We start from the raw sequence: 18,635 nt of genomic DNA on the forward strand, positions 1-18,635 counted from the left end.
AAATCGATGGAAAGATAAAAGTCAACCTCGGAACTTTGACTTCTTGGCCAGAATCTATCATTAAGGTGCCAATTTTGTGTATGCCATTTATAATTGTATTTATTTATAAAGATGACACGAATTATTGGTTAAGATATGGTAAGAGTTTTAATCTTTCAATGTTCGAAACCCATGAAATGTTTTTTTTAATTGATGTTAAATCTAAAATGAAACGATATACTTCTTTTGTTCCACAAATATTGCAACAATTAATTTTGTTAGGGAGTTTCACAAATATTGTAATATGTCCTTATTTACACATGTTTTCTCTCTTTCGCTCTCCTCATAGATATCTATCTTTATTATTCTCTATATCTTTCTTATTCTGAAAATTTGTGTCTCATTCCCATATTACGATATTTAAGGAATAGAGAAAGTACCTTGTATATAATAAATTATTAGGTGCTCTATTCATCTATTGTTAATGTTATGCTTTAGTTTCGGAATATCCGTTTTCAAAATTAAAAAAAAATATATATATATATATTTGTGGGATGCAAAAATGAGTGGCTTAGCTTCCAAAAATGAAAGGGAATAGGACACGTGGATGCACATGATAGACCAAAATTCATAGAGGAGATATAGGAGCCACTAACAAGCGGGCCCTCGTAATCCCAACTCGTCATTGTGAGTGTGTGTTAACAACCATTTCTTTTCTTTCTTTCTATCTAGTCCAACTTCTTTGGTGGTGAACAAACATAATCACCCTTCAAATTTTGTTTTGGTTTTGTTTAGATTTTGGATACCACATTCAAAGTTTCTTAGGAAAATCGACCGACGACTGCGAGCACTACTTGTGGCATATTGTATTACTATATCGAGTTTCGCGTGGGTTGCAATAGAGTGTGATTGGCTCCTGCAGCGCGCAGCATTTATATTATCTTATAGAAAAAAATGATGGCCACAAGTAACAGTTGCGGGTACTCGCAGCTGTACCATTACCATGCTCTTAACAATCATGTTAATCTGAATGTGATGAGGTCTCCTACCCAAAATTTGAAAACTAAGCAATTTGCAAATAATGCAACATCACTGTCATCACCGCAGACACAGCCACTATCTCGTGCAATGATCAGCTACTGCTGCTGCAGGAGCAACGGCAGTGGCAATTCTAACAGCAGCAGGTGCTGCAGGTTTGTAGTCAGAGCCACAGGAACTGATTCGTCGTCAGCCTCAGGCCAACAACAAGATGAAGAAGAAAAAGAAGACGAAGCAGAAGAAGAAAAGTATGAAGAATATGAGGTGGAATTAGAGCAGCCTCTTGGATTGAAATTTGCCAAAGGAAGAGATGGGGGTACCTATATTGATGCCATAGCCCCAGGGTATGCTGCTGATAAAACAGGACAGTTCAGTGTAGGGGACAAAGTTATCTCCACTAGTGCAGTGTTCGGGACTGAAATCTGGCCTGCTGCTGAGTATGGTAGAACGATGTACACTATCCGTCAGAGGATTGGGCCTCTCTACATGAAAATGCAGCGACGATTTGGTAATCTTGATTATGCTGGCGAGATGTCTGAGAAGGAAATTATCCGCGCTGAAAGGAATTCTGGTGTTATCAGTGACCGTGTCAGAGAGATTCAAGTAAGCTAAACCTCCTGTCAGGCTAACTGTACCACTTTCAGGCATGTAACTCATATCATTCTATGAGTTCTGACAGTATATATTTGTTTGCAGCGCCAAAATTACCAGAGGAAGATAGAGCAGAAAGAGCGCAGAGAAAGGGAACTTCGGGAAGGCCTCCAACTTTACAAGTATGTACCAATAATCTTTCCATTCTTATGTTGCCTGTTAGTGTACTGTTTGATTGTGTTTAGTTCTGTTTCCTCTAATTTCCCCTTACTTTGCCTCTTTGTTCACTGAAGGAGTGGAAAATATGAGGAAGCTCGTGAGAAGTTTGAATCAGTTCTAGGATCTAGGCCGACTACAACGGAAGCTTCAGTGGCTAGTTACAATGTTGCTTGCTGTTATTCAAAGCTTAATCAGGTACTGTAATACTTCTCTCCCTCAATCCTTAACTCTTTATTATACCTACTGAGGCTATTATGTGATATCCTGAAATCAGTATGAGTACCCTGGCTACAAACAGAGAAAAATACCGATTCTCATAAAATTTAGTTCTGTAATACCAGAGACTAATAGAGACTGAAACTGCTAATGAAATACATTTTCGACCAAAATAACACATTTATATACAAGAGACAGCCATATAGACCAATTTCTCGATAAACACCAGGCGACAGTAAGCAGAAACTTCAATTGCTCGGTCAGAATATAAGCTCCCAGGCATCTGCAATTAAAATAAACTTGTTCCAATATCTAAGTTGCTTCCATTCCTAACTGAGATCTAATATTTGACTTCTGCCTGGAGCCTTGTGTGTATTTCATATTGAAGTCTGAACAACTGAGATCAGATCATATAATATGCACCGTTTAAATAGCAGTGTGCCATTAACCAGGTAGAGTTGGCTCAATCCTTATATACTCAGATATTGCTTACAAATCATGTTCAACCACACCCTAAGATACCACTATACTAGACATCACCAGTACAATACCTAGAACCACCATTATTACTAGAGATGCAGACTGTAGACCCTCCCAAAAGAGAATGAGCAATAAGTATCTGGTCAATAACAAAAACACCCAGAAAATCATGGACACAGCCGTGACCAACTTTGAAGAAATCTAATTAAGAAATCTTGTACTCTTGTAGCACCAAGAAAATTTGCATTATAACAGAAAAGGCAAACAACATAAAATTTCAGAGGTCTTTTATCACATGTAAAACAACATATAAGCAAAGTAGGATTGTATGAAGAATATACCTATTGAAGTATGACACATAAAATTCAAGTTACCAAATTGGTTTTCCTTGTTGATCATAAAGAGAGAAGAAGTTATCAAGTGTTATCAAAAAACATGTCTCAAAATGCTAATTAGATCAAACATAATAAGTTACCTACATTCCAGTGAAATACAACTTGACAGAGTTGATTCAGGTTCTAAAATAGATACAATAAGTAGATAGAAAGAAGCTTCCAAGAAAAAATTTAGAAGGCGGACCACAATAAGCCCCAGCAAAAGGTTATCTTTATGTTTAAATGTTATTAACCCCAGCAACAACATCATTTTTGTAACATCTACTGGTATGTCAATCTAAGCTACTCAAGGCGGCATGGTCAGCAGTTCTGTTAAATTTTCAGAATCAAGCAGGTTAAAGTAGCATGCATATTAAATCCTTAAATATATTTTGAGGATCAGGGAAGTGTAATCATAAAGCTATCAGTTTGGTTTGAAGTACTGGTTAAAGACTTAGTGTCTTGTTAAGGCCTTAAAAACTATAATTTGTGATTGCTGTATCTTTTCATAGGCAAGATTAATTGGAAAGAATACTATTGTAAAATTTAGGCTATGTTGTTTTCATTTATGCAACCAGATGGCAGATGCCCTTCTGTGTGATTATGCAAACTAATGCATAATCACACAGAAGCTGCAACATGTCAGAAAATATACAAGCATGTTTGAAATAGACAATGATAACATCAATGACATGATTGACATTCATAAAAGAAGTCACCAAAAGCTTAATCTTTCTCAAGTCAAGCACTGGGATATATGTGCTAGATTTTGGTTTCTTACTTCATAGACTATTAAAGGGAATATTACCTTCCTTGTTTAGTAAATGTGCCACTAGTTTAATCAACAGATACAAGCTGGTCTATCTGCACTCGAAGATGCTTTGGAAGAAGGATATGAAGATTTCAAGGTAATACTACTAAACATGATCACCTTTTCATTTCCTCTTCATTGTCATTTCTATCCTTAATTACAATGGCAAATACATATACATTTCAATTTATATTTTTTCACTTTCTGAAAATTGTACAGAGAATTCGAACTGATCCAGACCTTGCAAACCTCAGGGCGACCGCTGAATTTGACACACTATTGAAAAGGTTTGATGAATCATTCATCAACGAAAATGCAATCAATGCCATAAAATCTCTATTTGGATTCAACAAGAAGTAGAGGGATAATTTTATACTTATAACACTATATTTTCATTGAGATTATCATGTGTTAACACTGTTTGAGCACATACATGTTCCATATCATATAGAAAGAGAATCGTCCTCCTACATTCATTTAACGAAGAGGTACTTGCTTTGTCAAATTTGCATTGCTTCTTCTCTACGGTATTGCAAAGGAGGTGAGGAATCCACCATTTCATAGCATACTACGGATGTGTTCAGTACTTGAATGATGCAGCCTACGTACGTACTAACATTGACATTAGATCCCCTTTGTTAAGCTTAGAGAAGAACCCCTTTACTACACTATTACACCATTTACATTTTACACACGCATGTACACCAGATCACTTTAACATACAATTGCCTTCGCGGCCATATCTATGATGTTGGCCTAAGTTCATGCCATTAATTGTGAAGTTTGAAGGCATATTATTCCAATATTTCTGTGGAGCATTGTATTCATAACAGCTTTTAATTTGCAGACAGAATCGTATGCATTAAACATTGACAAATCAATACCAGCTAAGACAAGATCTATATTTTTAATAGGTGCTCATAATAGAAGAATGACCATTTAAAGACCTCAAATTTACGATGATTCGTGTTGTTGAATCAAGGGACAAAAATCTTTATCAGCAAATAATGTGCAAGTTCTACTAATAACGTAATTTCGAAAAACTCTTGAACTATTTTTCATTTTGGATTGAATGGATCAAGGCATGCCTATATTTTGAATTGAACGTTCACATTATACATCCAAATTCGGCATGTGCTACAATCCTGTACTTGTACACGTTATACATATAGCTGTTATTTTAGTAATAGATTAGCCAACTGCCAACCTACCTTTGTGTTTGATATCGTGCAATTTTATGCTGACCTCGCTGATCTGAGCATGTATACTAATATAACTATATAAGATCCTGCACTTCGTTTTTCTTGAGGACTACTACTTATATATTGGTAGTTCATACTTTGTTAGTCTTGATACCAATACTTTCAGTGGTTGGGTATACTGAATATTTAAAAAGAATGTCTAAGTAGTAATATGTCTCGTATAAAAATAATATTGGGTATATTGAAATATTAATAAAGAATGAAAAAAAAAAAAAAAAAAAAAAAAAAAAAGGTTAGGGAGGAGGTTCGAACTTGGAGCTAGAAAAAGATCTCTATGTTTTTACCCAAAAATATCTCATTTGTGTTACAACTAATATAAATTAATACAACTCCATTGAGCGACTTCAAAGAGGTATTTAGGTGATGTACCTTCTAAAATGTTGTACAACTAACAAAATGCAACAACATGCATTGAGAAATGAGAAATGCTCTCTTTTTAAGTTTTACTCCCAGCAAAAATGCAACATGCATTGTGAAATTTTCTCCTTAAAGAAAATTGTGTCACTGAAGATGGTCCATGATTTTTAGAGTCACACTCAATAGTAAGTTTTGTTCCTAATCTTACTAAGCTTGTAGCTGGCAAAGGCGTGGCAACTGGCAAGCATACATCAATCATATGATAATATTAACGTGTGAAATCCTTAATTACTAGTAAAATTAAGAAAATGAAGAAATTGCACACACACCAGAAATTAAAAGCTACTTGTACAAAGTATTACATTTTTCCTTTTAAACAATGGTTACCTAATGACCTAATCATATCACAAAACATTTCTTTTCCACTTATACTATTCATTACTCGTTTATCATGACTTTGATAGCATTGACAATACTTTTACAATGAACCACATGGAACCGCATGGAAAACTCCTCCTCTCGAGCAAATGTGGTTGGATGGGGCTTAAACTTGGTGAGTTCTCCACCAACTCCCCCATACTTGCTTGGTAAAATATACGAAGTACATACTTGTAATAGTTGTATATATACAAAATGAATTGATCAAACTCAAGATTATCTGATATTTGTATAAATTTGAACTTAACTTTGGAAATCCAAAGGTTGACTAAACTCAATAACCACCCAATCCAAAATAAACTCTTTACCGTTATTACCTATCCAACATTACACTCAATCTCTCCATTTAAGCCATTCATTCAATAACAGTAACACTCAAATCTCGAACTAATTAGATCTTAACCAAACCTATCTAAATATAAGGCCGACATTATAAGAATCCCACAAAAAAATACAAATCCGATTCAAATATACCAATCACCATATGCAATGTTAGGTATGTTGTGTACTTGTATATACAAATCTATTTTTAATCTTTCAATTAGAGAATCACCTTGACTTTTACCCAAAAACAAAAACAAATTTTAACACCTAAACAAAATCAATCAAAAAATTAAGAAAATAAATAATTTTTTAAAAAAAAAAAAGACAAAGAGTGGACAATCTTACCGTCGGTGCTGACTGTTGCCACCTTCCTTCCTCCCTCTTTCTCTTTCTCTCTCCTCTTTCTCTCTCTTACACCCCACCACGTTTCCCTCAAATCCCATAATTTTTCACTCCATTTTCAAACTTTCTCAAATACCCATTTCTCCATTACTTTCTTACAACTTTCCCTCTCTTCATTCCCCACTTTCTCTCTCCTCAAAATCCCCCCTTTTTTCCAATCATGGGTCAAGAGAGTTTCACCGCCCAGAAACGGGCTACCGGCGGCGGCGGTACTCTTCCGACCACCACACTCTCCTCCGTCTCCGGCGGCGGTAACCGGTCAAGGGTGTTGCCCCGTGGCCGGCAAATTGCCAAAACAATGAACAACATCAAGATCACTATCTTATGTGGGTTTGTGACCATCTTGGTCCTTCGAGGCACCATAGGGCTGAATCTCGGTACATCGAAAGTCGATGCGGAGAGGCAACATCTTGAAGAGGAAGCGAGGCGGGTGATCGAGGAGATTCGATCTGATGGGGCGGAGCCAGATGATGAACCTGATATGAACCCTAATACTACTACTTTCAGTTTTGGGCCGAAGATTGGGAATTGGGATCAACAGAGAAAAGAATGGCTTGAATTGAATAAGGAATACCCGAATTTTGTCAAGGGGAAACCTCGGATTTTGCTGGTAAGTGGGTCACCTCCTAATCCTTGTGATAACCCAATTGGGGATCATTATTTGCTTAAGAGTATTAAGAATAAGATTGATTATTGTCGACTTCATGGGATTGAAATTGTGTATAATATGGCTCATTTGGATAAAGATCTTTCTGGGTATTGGTCAAAATTGCCATTGATTAGGAGGTTGATGTTATCGCACCCCGAAATCGAGTGGATTTGGTGGATGGATAGTGATGCATTGTTTACTGATATGGTCTTTGAGATTCCTGTTAGTAAGTATGAGAATCATAATTTGGTTATTCATGGATATCCTGATTTGTTGGAGAAGAAATCTTGGATTGCTTTGAATACTGGTAGTGTTTTGTTTAGGAATTGTCAGTGGACTTTGGATTTGATGGATACTTGGGCTCCTATGGGTCCTAAAGGACCTACTAGAAATGAAGCAGGTAAGGTAGTCACTGCGTTTTTGAGTGGGAGGCCGTCTTTCGAGGCTGATGATCAATCTGCTTTGATCTATTTGTTGATCTCTCAGAAGGATGTTTGGATGAATAAGGTGTTTGTGGAGAATTCGTATTATCTGCACGGGTTTTGGACCGGATTGGTGGATAAGTATGAGGAGATGGTGGAGAAGTATCACCCGGGATTGGGTGATGAGAGGTGGCCGTTTGTGACCCATTTCGTGGGTTGTAAGCCTTGTGGGAGTTACGCGGATTATCCTGTGGAGAAGTGTTTGAAGAGTATGGAGAGAGCATTCAATTTTGCTGATAATCAGGTGTTGAAGTTGTATGGTTTTAGGCATAGGGGTTTGTTGAGTCCCAACATCAAGAGGATGAGGAACGAGACGACCACACCTTTGGTGTATGTAGATCAGTTTGACATTCGACATGGTGGATCAAAGTCATGAAATCCTACAAGGTTTTCCCACAAGGGTAATACTGTATAAGCTAACCTTATTGGTTCTGTTGATTGTAACATGATTAGAGTGGTCATGTATGAGGCTATTCTTTTCTGTTTTACATGTTAAGCTCACACATTTGTCCAGGATTCCAATGAGCCCTTTACAAAACAGAAGAAAGTTTTGTGCTTGCAGAGTTACAGACCATGTTCTGCTCTCTGTCTGGGATATATGGAAGGGAAAATCCATGGTTTTGACTTGAAATCGATATTTATTCTTAGTTTCTTATTCTTTACTCAAATTGTATTCATATGTCATGAAACTAAACATTTTGTCACACATTCTTGTAGTCTGTTTATTACATTTTCAGGAAACAAATTTATGACTTACATTACTTTGCTGAGTTCATTGACTTGCTGTTTTCTTTTTTCTTTACTGGGTTTGCAATGTATTGGTAGAAACAATTGCTTCCATTGGGAACTATGACCAGCATTAATCATTTCGTGTTTGGAATTACTAAGCAGTTAACTTAATTTCATATAGCTCTGTGCTGATCATTGCATAAGTTCTTTTTATTATTTGTTGATGGGATCAAGTGCCTGGTTCTATGTTGATTGTTGATGGCTGATATTTTTTTCTTTGGTGAAATTTGTGTGGCTGCTGTTACTGTAAAATATGGAGTAATATTTCGAGAGCTGGTATACTTGGCTCTGCATTTAGCCTCTAGTCTCTGTAGGCAATTTTGCTTGATTTCCTCTTCAGCAATGTGTTAGAATTTAGAGAATCAACAGTACATCATTTTCTTCTTCATTTGGATGTATGGAATGGCTATTGATTCTGTTTCTAAACACAATTGGTATCTGGTCCTATTCTTACAACTTCATTTGCATAAGGTAAAATTTTCGTGCTTGGACTGTGAATTTAGCTACTTTTTTCATGCTTTTTTGCACGCTGCACCTAACTTACTTCAGGGCCGACTTTTCAGTTGTTCCTCTCAATGACCTGTTAGCTCAAGCTTGATAGTTTAAATACGAGTAATAGATGTCTAAAGGTATGTATGATTGTATGAATGTGTAGGCAGATGGAGTATCCCTGATTATATTGGGAGTGTTTTGTGGACGAGATCTGCAAAAACAATGCTTTGTTTATTCTTTTTCGTAATTGTTGTCGTATTGAAGCTCGGTGTGATCTATTCTACAATATTTTTCAGTATATTAATGGAAAACTGTGCTCTGGACAATAGAATTCTCAATTACAGTAAGGTTTTGCTTGTATTCTGCGGCATTACAATATACCACATAACAACAAATCACGCATTAAACTATTTGCAGTAATATTTTGATGCTCATGTAGTCACATTGGTCTAATTAAATTCGCAAGACCGGAACCTTCCGTCGTGCTGACAAGATCTCGTTCATGTGAGCTATCTGATGCAAGAGCTGGCTGATTCTCTGCACCAGATTCATTGTGAAAGGTTTCAGTATAAACAACCCAGTAAATTCACTACCAATATTATTCATTAGTCATGCTGCAAGAAAAGAAGGAAGTGACCGCCATAATTACCACCTATGTCCCATTTTTTAACATTCTTTTCGTTCCTTTAAGGATTAACTAAATATGTGTGTATAAATCTAGTTAATAAATTCAAAAATGCAATGAATTTCAAGATGTTCAATTTACCTGGTCTTTCTCTCTTATGAGGAGCAGAAGGCGGTTTCGCCACTGCAGAATCTTCACGCAAGCTAACAATGCTACCACTATCGCGGTAGCAGGAAAAATAGAGAAACACCTCCCGCTACTGCTGCATAGAAAAACCTGAAACACTTTCCTTCCAAATGTGTACATTCTAGTCCCAATCACATTCATCATGATAGAAAACCTTGTATCTGATTTTATCTGCTGCTCTTTCGGCGAACCTGTGTCTGAACATGCAGATGACAACGATGACTGTGAACCAGAGTCTTGTTCTAAAAGGGGCAAGTCTTCATGCTCGCTTGGTGGGAAGATAGAATTGTCACCATAGAAGTTGTCTCTTATTACCATTTCGTACCCGAGTAGCTGCCCTTGTGAAGGTGGTGAAGACGGCTGATTAGATGAGTATTGGACTACTTCCCAGTCACTGGATTCACTTGAACTCTCTGAAGTCTCCACCATCTTTCAAATTTTTTCCTATTTTTTGTTACAACTGCAATAAGTTATGTTTTCTTTTTGTGGATAGAAAAGATTTTTATTTGCATCAACTGAAGAATGATTCACAGGAATCAGATAGCCTTTTCTGCAATAAAGAGGTTTGACTAGGGTGGGAGAAGGTTCAAGAGTGGTGAAAAAGAACATGCTGCCAATTTAAGGGTGTCTTCTTTTGCAAACATCATATCATCTTATCTAAAATATCTTTGGTCACTCTATCATTGTCACTTTCTAAATGTCATTCCCAGGGGACCATTAACACCCCAAAAAAATCTGGCAAATTCATTGCTAGCCTCTGAACATATGGTTCAAGGCTCTTGTACATGAGAGGCGGAAACACGAACGGGAATGTTTCTGCTTAATGCTTATCTTGTTCAAAGTATCAGTTAGGATCGTCTTGTTCCATTTTCAATTACTGCAATGCTGTTTGGTAAGCTAAGTTTACAAGCCAGGTTGAACATAGAGGACTGAAAGAGTTGTGCCTTGGTAGTTAAGGGCGCATTTACTCCGTATAATAACAGAAGAATCCGTTTAGATTTTCTTTTGTGGCTCCAATGGCTGCTAGATCAGCTGCCAATCAATCAGGATCATTTCGTAGTTTCTCACATGGTCCATGGACACATTAATAAAGGTTTGAACCCATCTTTTTGCTTAAATGTGCCGACTTTTTGGGAGGAAAATTAAAACTTAGATGAGACTGTCTCACACTAATTTATTATGAGACATTAAAACTTATTCTATAAATAAGAAAAAGTTTGTCATGTGTTACACATCGTTGTAAGTTAGTTTCATACAATTATAAGACTACCAAATTTATGATAAAAGGGAAACGAAAATGAGATTACCCGAATTAATTACTTTACAATGGTCATACAAATTACTAAGAGACTATTACAAATTCCCACCTCTCCTTAGCTTCCCTATTTCCCATTCTTTTTTTTTTTTTAAATAACTCCATTCACTAAACTACTTCACCCCTCTCCGGCTGACCGGCTCTCCCGTCAGCAAGAAATGGAACTTCCTGAATTCTGAAAATCACATGGTACCACAACCACCACCTCCACACTATCTACCTCCAGTCCTCCACACACTTTCCTCCTCCAAATATGGCATCCCTAATCAACCAAAACATCCACCTCAGCGCCACAATCCCTCACCTCTACCTGGTTCTAAGCCTCTAGGCCCTCTACCACCTCATCTCCACCATCTACAGCTTCCTCAATCCCCTCGAATCTTCTTTACTCACTTTTTTCTCTCCTCCTCAGCTCCTCCCGCCTCTACCTCATCATCACCACCCTCTATCACCTACCCTTCACACTAGGTGCTTCTCCATCCTCTTCGTCCACTCTAAATTCACCTCCCGTGCCATCTTCCTCCATCTTCTCTGTCTCCAATCCCTCTTGACACTAACTCCTCCGCAATCTCCCTGAATGATGTCACCGCCTTCTTGACACTGTAAGTGGTGTCAAGAGATAGCATGAACAAACTAGGGTGGAGTAAAGAACAAATATTTTGTCCAAAAAATTTATTTGCTATACAAGTTGGAGGTCACTATGGCCCAATTCAAACAGATGAGACTATTTTACGCAAATCGTCTAAAAATGACATCATTAAAATCAATATCCTTTACAACAAGCACACATCACACTCAAACTGAAAAACAAGAACATGGTGTGTACATTAATTATTTGATTTGATTTATTATATAGCTCAGAGGTATACTGTATACAGGAAACCTGTCAAATTGACAACATATGCGATTGAGAGTACAAATTTAAAAGTTTCTAAAGAACTCAGTGGAGGAGCTTCAAGCGACTAGATAGAAAATTTGACTGTTTGAAGCTCCTTTACCATGTTCCATTAAAGTGGTCCTTGCATGCACAAAGTAAAAGCCCGTTCACATTGCTGCATCAGAAGATGAATGGCTGTTCCTTTTACGAGCTAGATCACGAGCCATCTCTCGCATTTCCTCTGGTGATGGAGGCCTAGGAGCCTCAGGTGGATAGACCACATAAGAACGCTTCACAAAGTAAAAAGAGGATATATTTAGACTCAAACATGTATGGGGGGTTAAAAAATAAACATAGTCTGTAGGAACATATAAATGCTTCCAAGTGGAAACAGTACACACAAGTAACAAAGTGGTCTCATCAGTAGAATACTAGAGTGCGGAATACTCTCGGTTAATTTCAAGATTTAAAAGGAGCATCATCAATAATTTATTTCTTTATCCTATTTGTGCTTGCCCGATTTCATTAAAAATTCTATGGATAAGAAACATATCAAACGTAATATAGCCGCCACCCCCCCCCCCCCCCCAAGCACCCCAACACACACACACACACACACACAAACCACCAAAAAAAAGACTTATGCTAGCAACTTTCCATTTTCAATTTCCATACAGGTTTTCACAAAAGCAGCGCCAATAAATTCTAGTTAGGGATTGACAAATCGTGTTATTCAATGATTTATGCATCCTCTCACACTTAGGTATCAATTTGTGCAGGACCGTTAAATGATGCTGCATTTCATATGAAATTTTAAGCTCTGGCAGGGAATAATTTCTTAAACAGAGGATAGTGATCATTACTACACAACTTGCATGACATGAAATCATTTACTAAAGGAGGTTTAATAGCCACAAAATCTGCAGTGACTCAATTATCTGCAATAAAATAATGGGCACTCAAGATCCCCCAAAAAGTAAGTATGGCAGGATCAGCCTTACCCTAATTTTCAATTTGGGATTATATTGATGATGGAACCCATTGTCCAAACTCCAAACAGCAATATGGCAAACTGCTAGGACTCAGGTTAGAAAAACAGAGAACACTCTCACACACAGAAATTATAGGCAGCTTGATTGATATGATGTATTGATAATCAGTGTAATTATGCAATACAACTCTCCTTCTTTTGAGAGGAAGGAATTCTCTCCAACAAACTTCACTCTAATCAATATTTTCCATGCTTCCTCTATTACAAAAATTCCTATTTATAATCAGTTACTAACCTCAACTACAGCTAAGGATAATAACAACTTAATTCCCAAAATTACCACATTACCCAAGCCCCCATAACAAACTCATAACAGATTTCACCAGCTCAGCATCAAGTTGCTGCTGGAATATTCTTCTTCTTGGGCTGCCTACGAGTGTAAGTGATCCATGGCCTGGGCTGATCCCTTGCACAAACTTACTTAAACCAAGTTCAGTCAGATTTTTCCTATGCACTGCAAGGAATTTTCACTCATCTCAATATATATTACAAAACCACATCCTTCTCTCCCAAATGCCACTTTCCATTCTATCTCAAGTTAATCAACACCTAAATTCACCCAATCCTCAATATTCAGACAAATGTACTTAAATTACCAAAAACTAATTTCTAAGCAAATTAATATATGAAGGGAAGTAACTTTGAGTAAAAAATTTCATTAACTCGCAATAAAATCATATCTGAAAGTTTCTTTTGTTACATTTATCCTAAAAAACAAAATTTGTTCAATTTCAACTGCTCCCTACATATTCATAAGCAATTAAAGGGGAAGAGGGGATAATAAGCAATGTAGTAAACTATGGTTAGCATCAGATCCGATGCTGAGATGTAACAATACATAGGCATCTTTTCTATTCCTCTTTTGCTCAAGGAACAAAAATACCGAAAATTTGGTCCTTCAATGGTAGACAACCACAAATAGCAATCGCAATGCCAGATATATTAAATGACTAGCCACAAAATTTATGCCTAGTCCTTCTGTGGAAAAGCATACTTAGTCAAACAGCCCCTTGAATAGAAAATAATTATAAAAAAAAAAAAAAAAAAAAAAACCAACCTAATCCTAAGTATTAGCATAACAAAAAATGACACATCATCCAAGGAGGCTGTGAAGCTCAGTATGTAATCTTACACACACACAGTTATTTATGTTCTTCTCCCTTAATTTCCCCAACGGAAACCACAATTACAAGCTTAGTGATGATACCACTGAAGAAAGTGTCCTCGATCAAGTACAGTAATAACTAATAATCTAATACTTCCTCTGTTTCTTTTTACTTGCAACATAGCCTTGTGGCACGTGTTTTAAGATCGGATTTATGTAATGTAAACGGATAAACTATTCATTATAATTTTTACAAATGATACTTAACCCTATTCTAATCTTCGTGTAAAAATTATATTGATAAAATCGATCGTTTACCCTCACTAATCATCTCCTAAAACCGCGTGTCTAAAAGGTGTGTTGCAAGTAAAAGAAAACAGAGGAAGTATAAAATAGGATTAATTAAGAAGATAATTAATTTGGATATTTTAATGGTCGTGTTGTTTTGCTAGAACTCAACTATGATATGTAAGATTATTGTTAATGAGCTTGCTACTACTTATAACTGGATTCTATGAGGTCTCACATATAAACATGAGATGGATCAAAGCACACCAAGCCCAATGTGAACTAGGTGGCCGGCCAAGGGGAGTGATTAAGGGAATCAGGTTTGCAATTCTATGACCTAACTTATATTATAAATTAAATTCTCATTATGTATATGTATATGATACAGAAAAGTTAAGTGAGCAACACAACCTAATACTACACTAGTTCCCATACAAAGCAAGAGAGTGAGAGTTTTCTTCCGTACTAGCATACGTGGGGATCTTTTTCGTGTTGTGGACCAAGCAGAGGAATCACAACGATCTTTGAAGGAGGGTAACCAAAAATTAAAAGGAGTACACACATTAAAGGTATATCTAACTCTTCTTATGTGTTTTGTATTAATGATATGCATGAGATACAGTTTAGATGTTTAAGAAGCGTTCCTTAAATTCCTTTATCACATCTAATAAGTTCCTATTATTGCATCCTTTTTAACCAAAATAAACATATTCTCCCTCCGGCCTAAAAAAAATTCAAAACCCAACACAGAATAAATAAGCGTGAATGAAGGGGGAATGACAATTAGACATATATATGGCATTTGGTAATAGAAGATGCTACTAAACACTAACATATCAATAATAGAAATCTATAAATTTGCAAATAGTAAATGTTTTTTTTTTTTTATTTTTAGTTTTATTTTTTAATCACTGATTTATTGCATCTTAAAACAGCCCAATAAATGAAGTGTCAAAATAGAACCACTCATCAACATAAGTAATTTCTACCATTAGAAAGCCCAAAAAACCAGTAGCACTTAACCCACAAAAAATAGCAAGGAGCTTGAACATGTTGTAATCAACCATTTTTCCAAACAATACAAGTCAGATTCCATGTGTAACATTGTTTCTTGCCCTCTTAAAGTGCCATAATACTCCATCAATTACATACTTCAAATTAAATTTTTTGAGCTACTTTATCCAACTTTAGCATGCTAACTACAACCTTTTGACATTTTAGAAAACTCAGAATTACCATAGTCTACAAAATATAAGGGCCAGGTGAGCAGTTGAGCACCACCTTGTCATACTTATTACAAGCGTGCCCTCATCCAAGAATGTTCTAACATTAGCAAATATCCTTAGGTTTTCCTACAAAAAAATGTTTACAAAACTCCTAATCTACATCATGAAATTCACCCATTCATGAGAATCATGACATCTCCTCCCTCTGAACATGATCAAGTAAACTACATGTAAGTAGATATAACAATTGCATTACTTTATGATTTTTCTATATGACTAGTACAATATATATCGGCTTCACAGGAATGGAATTATCAGAAACTATTTTATTCATGATAATGATGATACAATTTATAGCATGGAGGATTTGAGACTATGAGAGGCTTTATCTGCCAAACCAAACTTTTCAAAGATAACTACAGCACCAGTCAAGAGTTAAAGCAGAGTAATTTTTTTGGTTCACTCTTTCATGTAAAGAGCAACATCTAGATTGTTCAGCAACTCTCATTTTTTTTTTTAATGAATAATTTCATACACTCTTCCGCTGCTTAAAACTTGGAGCAAGGATCACCTCAGAAGGACAGTATTTTGAATGAAAAGATGGTGTTGTTACAAACAGATGTTACTTCTAGGCTTATAAGGTGAATCTCACCATTTTAGTTAGGGTTTGTCCAGGAAAGACCAGCTCCACAGAAAATTCTGTACATAACAGAGCAGAAACTTGGAACTCTATGACCAGATCAATTAGGTCATACAGCCTATACAGGCCATCAACATTGCATCAATTACATTAATGTAATAGATCATCCACCCATTAAAAAGTTATGATAAATAATAATATAGCAATATGCATAACTAATTTCGAAAATCACAAAGCCAAATAATATTTATATCATGGAAAATTTGAAAGTGAGATATGAAGCCTTAAAATCCTCCACTTGATATCTGGAAAAGAAAGTCTGAGACATAGGGCTGAAATGTTTAAAAAAAAATGCTGAGAATGAAGATATTTCCACAATTTCTGCCTAAGATTTGTAATTCTACATACTTAGGAATGGAAAACATCTTCTAACTTCTAAGGCCTTCTTTGGTTGGATGTGGGAAGTAGAAATTCCCATGAAGTCTCAATTCCTATGAAATTGTAATTCCTAGGAATTTCTAAAAATTGTTTGGTTAGATGTGGGAATTTCCATTTCCCATGGGAAGTTCCACTTACCTAGGGGGGACTAGGTAAGTTAATTCCTCCATTTTGTGGGAAGTGGAACTTCCTAGGAAGTTCCAATTCCTACATTATTGTCAACCAAACAAGCATGCATAAATCCATTTCCTAGGAAATCAAAAATCCCAAGAATTTGTTTGTCAACCAAACAAGGCCTAAGAATATAAATTATGGATACATCAAAATAATAGAATGGCTTATACAATACAAGTCTAAATGGTCCAAAATAAATTCTATCATATCTGTCTATGAATAAAATACCACATCAATTATTGTGCTTTCATCTATAACATTGTTTGAATGCTCTCTACTAATTATTCCTTAAAAGATCAAAACTTTCAATCATGAACGCTCAGAAAAAGGCAACAAAAATGCAATTAACCTACATATAACACATACATAGACGAAACATCCAAACATAAGCAATCAGTAAGACAAGCTTATATAGAGAGGTAAACAAAGGGTTAGAGTAGACAGCGATAACAAGGGAAAATGAAAGGGGTTCTAGGAAGGCAAGGAAGATAAACAAAGGGTTAAAGATACTAGGTTTGGGTTTTTCTAGTTTCATTCCAAGCACAATGAGTTTAATTTTTTGCACCAGAAATACAGCAAAGTAATACCAAGAAATAGCATGACTCTAACAAGCATCGTAAATTAATACCTAAATTTCACGAACAATGTTAAATCTCACGAATTTCTAATTCAGGATTCCACAAACAATGACAACAAAATCTGAATCAAATTAAATCAGAAAAATCAATCAAATAGGAGAAGTAAATAGAATCACAAGCCACAAAAACCTATCAATCAAATTAAATCGTAAGTATAAACCCTAATGAAATCAAAAGAAAGATAGTAAATGATGAATTGAAGAAGATTGAAGAGAGAGACATACTCCGCCCATAAATTTGTGGAGATTCTTGGAATTGTTGGCAAAAGCGTACATGAGAACAATGGGTACACTGACATAGACAGCGAATTTGCCTACCTCAAGAAGCCCCTTCCCTGCTCCGAGTGATGACATTTTCTATTTGATGACAATTCTGATAAATAACTCAAACCAGATTACACTACTCGTATCATATTTGCATCGTATTACTAGCTTTTCATTTAGATTTAGGTAAGTCGGCAAAGGGAACCCGAAAGGAAATTTTGTCTGGACTATCCCGAATATAGGGTCATTTGTAAACAAATGCCGTTTTTTTATTTAACTTATTTGTTTAGAATTATTCGCAAGTTATGAAATGTTAGGGTAGCACAATAACGTTTTTCGTCCGATTAAGTCATTAATGGGGCCGCTTTTTCACTTTTTCCACCTAATTAACCCCCGAAATGGCCGAAATACCTTCTCTCCTCCGTAATTAATTTGCCCCCATTTTCACCTTGCTCATTTTATCTTGAACTCAAAACCTGCAAATTTATTTGAATTCATACACCCTAATACCTAATCTAAATCACTAATTTAATTGAATCAACCTTACAACCAAAATACTCGAAACCCAAAACTCAATTGAGCCCCCAAACCCAAGAAATCAAAGGGTTTTATATGCATATTTTTTTATTTAATGCAAATATATTTTTAACTGAATGTGCAAGTTCATTTTGACTTGAATCCACTATTTAGTTTTTTGGATACAATTGAATCCACTATTTAGTGCTCCAATGGTGAACAATTGCATATTGTACCTTGAAAGAAAAAATTAAATAAGTAATGTTTGTCAAACACGTGTCATATACCTAGTATATTATAAGTATGAAGGTTTTTTTTTTTTTTTATTTTTTTTTTTTTTACCAAGCAACGTTGCTTGTTTGAGCAAGGTTGCTTAATCAAGCTACATTA

At 35.9% G+C, this 18,635-nt stretch overlaps 2 protein-coding genes, 1 long non-coding RNA gene and 1 pseudogene across 3 annotated transcripts; 2 read left to right on the forward strand and 2 right to left on the reverse strand.

Moving 5' to 3' along the window:
* Positions 1-670: 670 nt before the first annotated feature.
* On the forward strand, positions 671-4,213 carry LOC145601215 (protein MET1, chloroplastic-like). The gene is made up of 5 exons (XM_081657183.1): positions 671-1,620; positions 1,714-1,790; positions 1,902-2,022; positions 3,746-3,805; positions 3,928-4,213. Exons 1-5 carry the CDS (start codon positions 934-936, stop codon positions 4,066-4,068), a joined length of 1,086 nt encoding a protein of 361 aa, XP_081513309.1. The 5' UTR covers positions 671-933; the 3' UTR covers positions 4,069-4,213.
* Positions 4,214-6,504: 2,291 nt separating this feature from the next.
* Positions 6,505-8,384, forward strand: LOC145601306 (putative xyloglucan 6-xylosyltransferase 5 pseudogene; annotated as a pseudogene).
* A 777-nt stretch (positions 8,385-9,161) lies between these two features.
* Positions 9,162-10,302, reverse strand: LOC145602960 (uncharacterized). The gene is made up of 2 exons (XM_081659098.1): positions 9,670-10,302; positions 9,162-9,440 (listed from the first exon to the last, which is right to left on the reverse strand). The coding sequence occupies exons 1-2, from the start codon at positions 10,141-10,143 to the stop codon at positions 9,357-9,359; spliced, it is 558 nt and encodes a 185-aa protein (XP_081515224.1). The 5' UTR covers positions 10,144-10,302; the 3' UTR covers positions 9,162-9,356.
* A 1,528-nt stretch (positions 10,303-11,830) lies between these two features.
* On the reverse strand, positions 11,831-17,832 carry LOC145601307 (uncharacterized). The gene is made up of 2 exons (XR_014104375.1): positions 17,691-17,832; positions 11,831-12,196 (listed from the first exon to the last, which is right to left on the reverse strand). It is a non-coding gene; the product is annotated as an uncharacterized LOC145601307 (long non-coding RNA).
* Positions 17,833-18,635: the final 803 nt, after the last annotated feature.

This window comes from Chenopodium album, chromosome 21 (genome assembly GCF_948465745.1).
Source record: "Chenopodium album chromosome 21, dcCheAlbu1.1, whole genome shotgun sequence".
In the NCBI taxonomy this organism is placed as follows: domain Eukaryota; kingdom Viridiplantae; phylum Streptophyta; class Magnoliopsida; order Caryophyllales; family Amaranthaceae; genus Chenopodium; species Chenopodium album.

Excerpts from the sequence above, each read along its gene's own strand:
- LOC145602960 (XM_081659098.1), bottom strand. The coding sequence starts at position 10,143 with ATGGTGGAGACTTCAGAGAGTTCAAGTGAATCCAGTGACTGGGAAGTA. Across the intron at positions 9,441-9,669 it reads TCATAAGAGAGAAAGACCAG|AGAATCAGCCAGCTCTTGCA; the intron begins GTAAATTGAACA and ends AATCTGGTGCAG.
- LOC145601215 (XM_081657183.1), top strand. The coding sequence starts at position 934 with ATGATGGCCACAAGTAACAGTTGCGGGTACTCGCAGCTGTACCATTAC. Across the intron at positions 1,791-1,901 it reads GAAGGCCTCCAACTTTACAA|GAGTGGAAAATATGAGGAAG; the intron begins GTATGTACCAAT and ends TGTTCACTGAAG. Across the intron at positions 3,806-3,927 it reads AAGGATATGAAGATTTCAAG|AGAATTCGAACTGATCCAGA; the intron begins GTAATACTACTA and ends AAAATTGTACAG.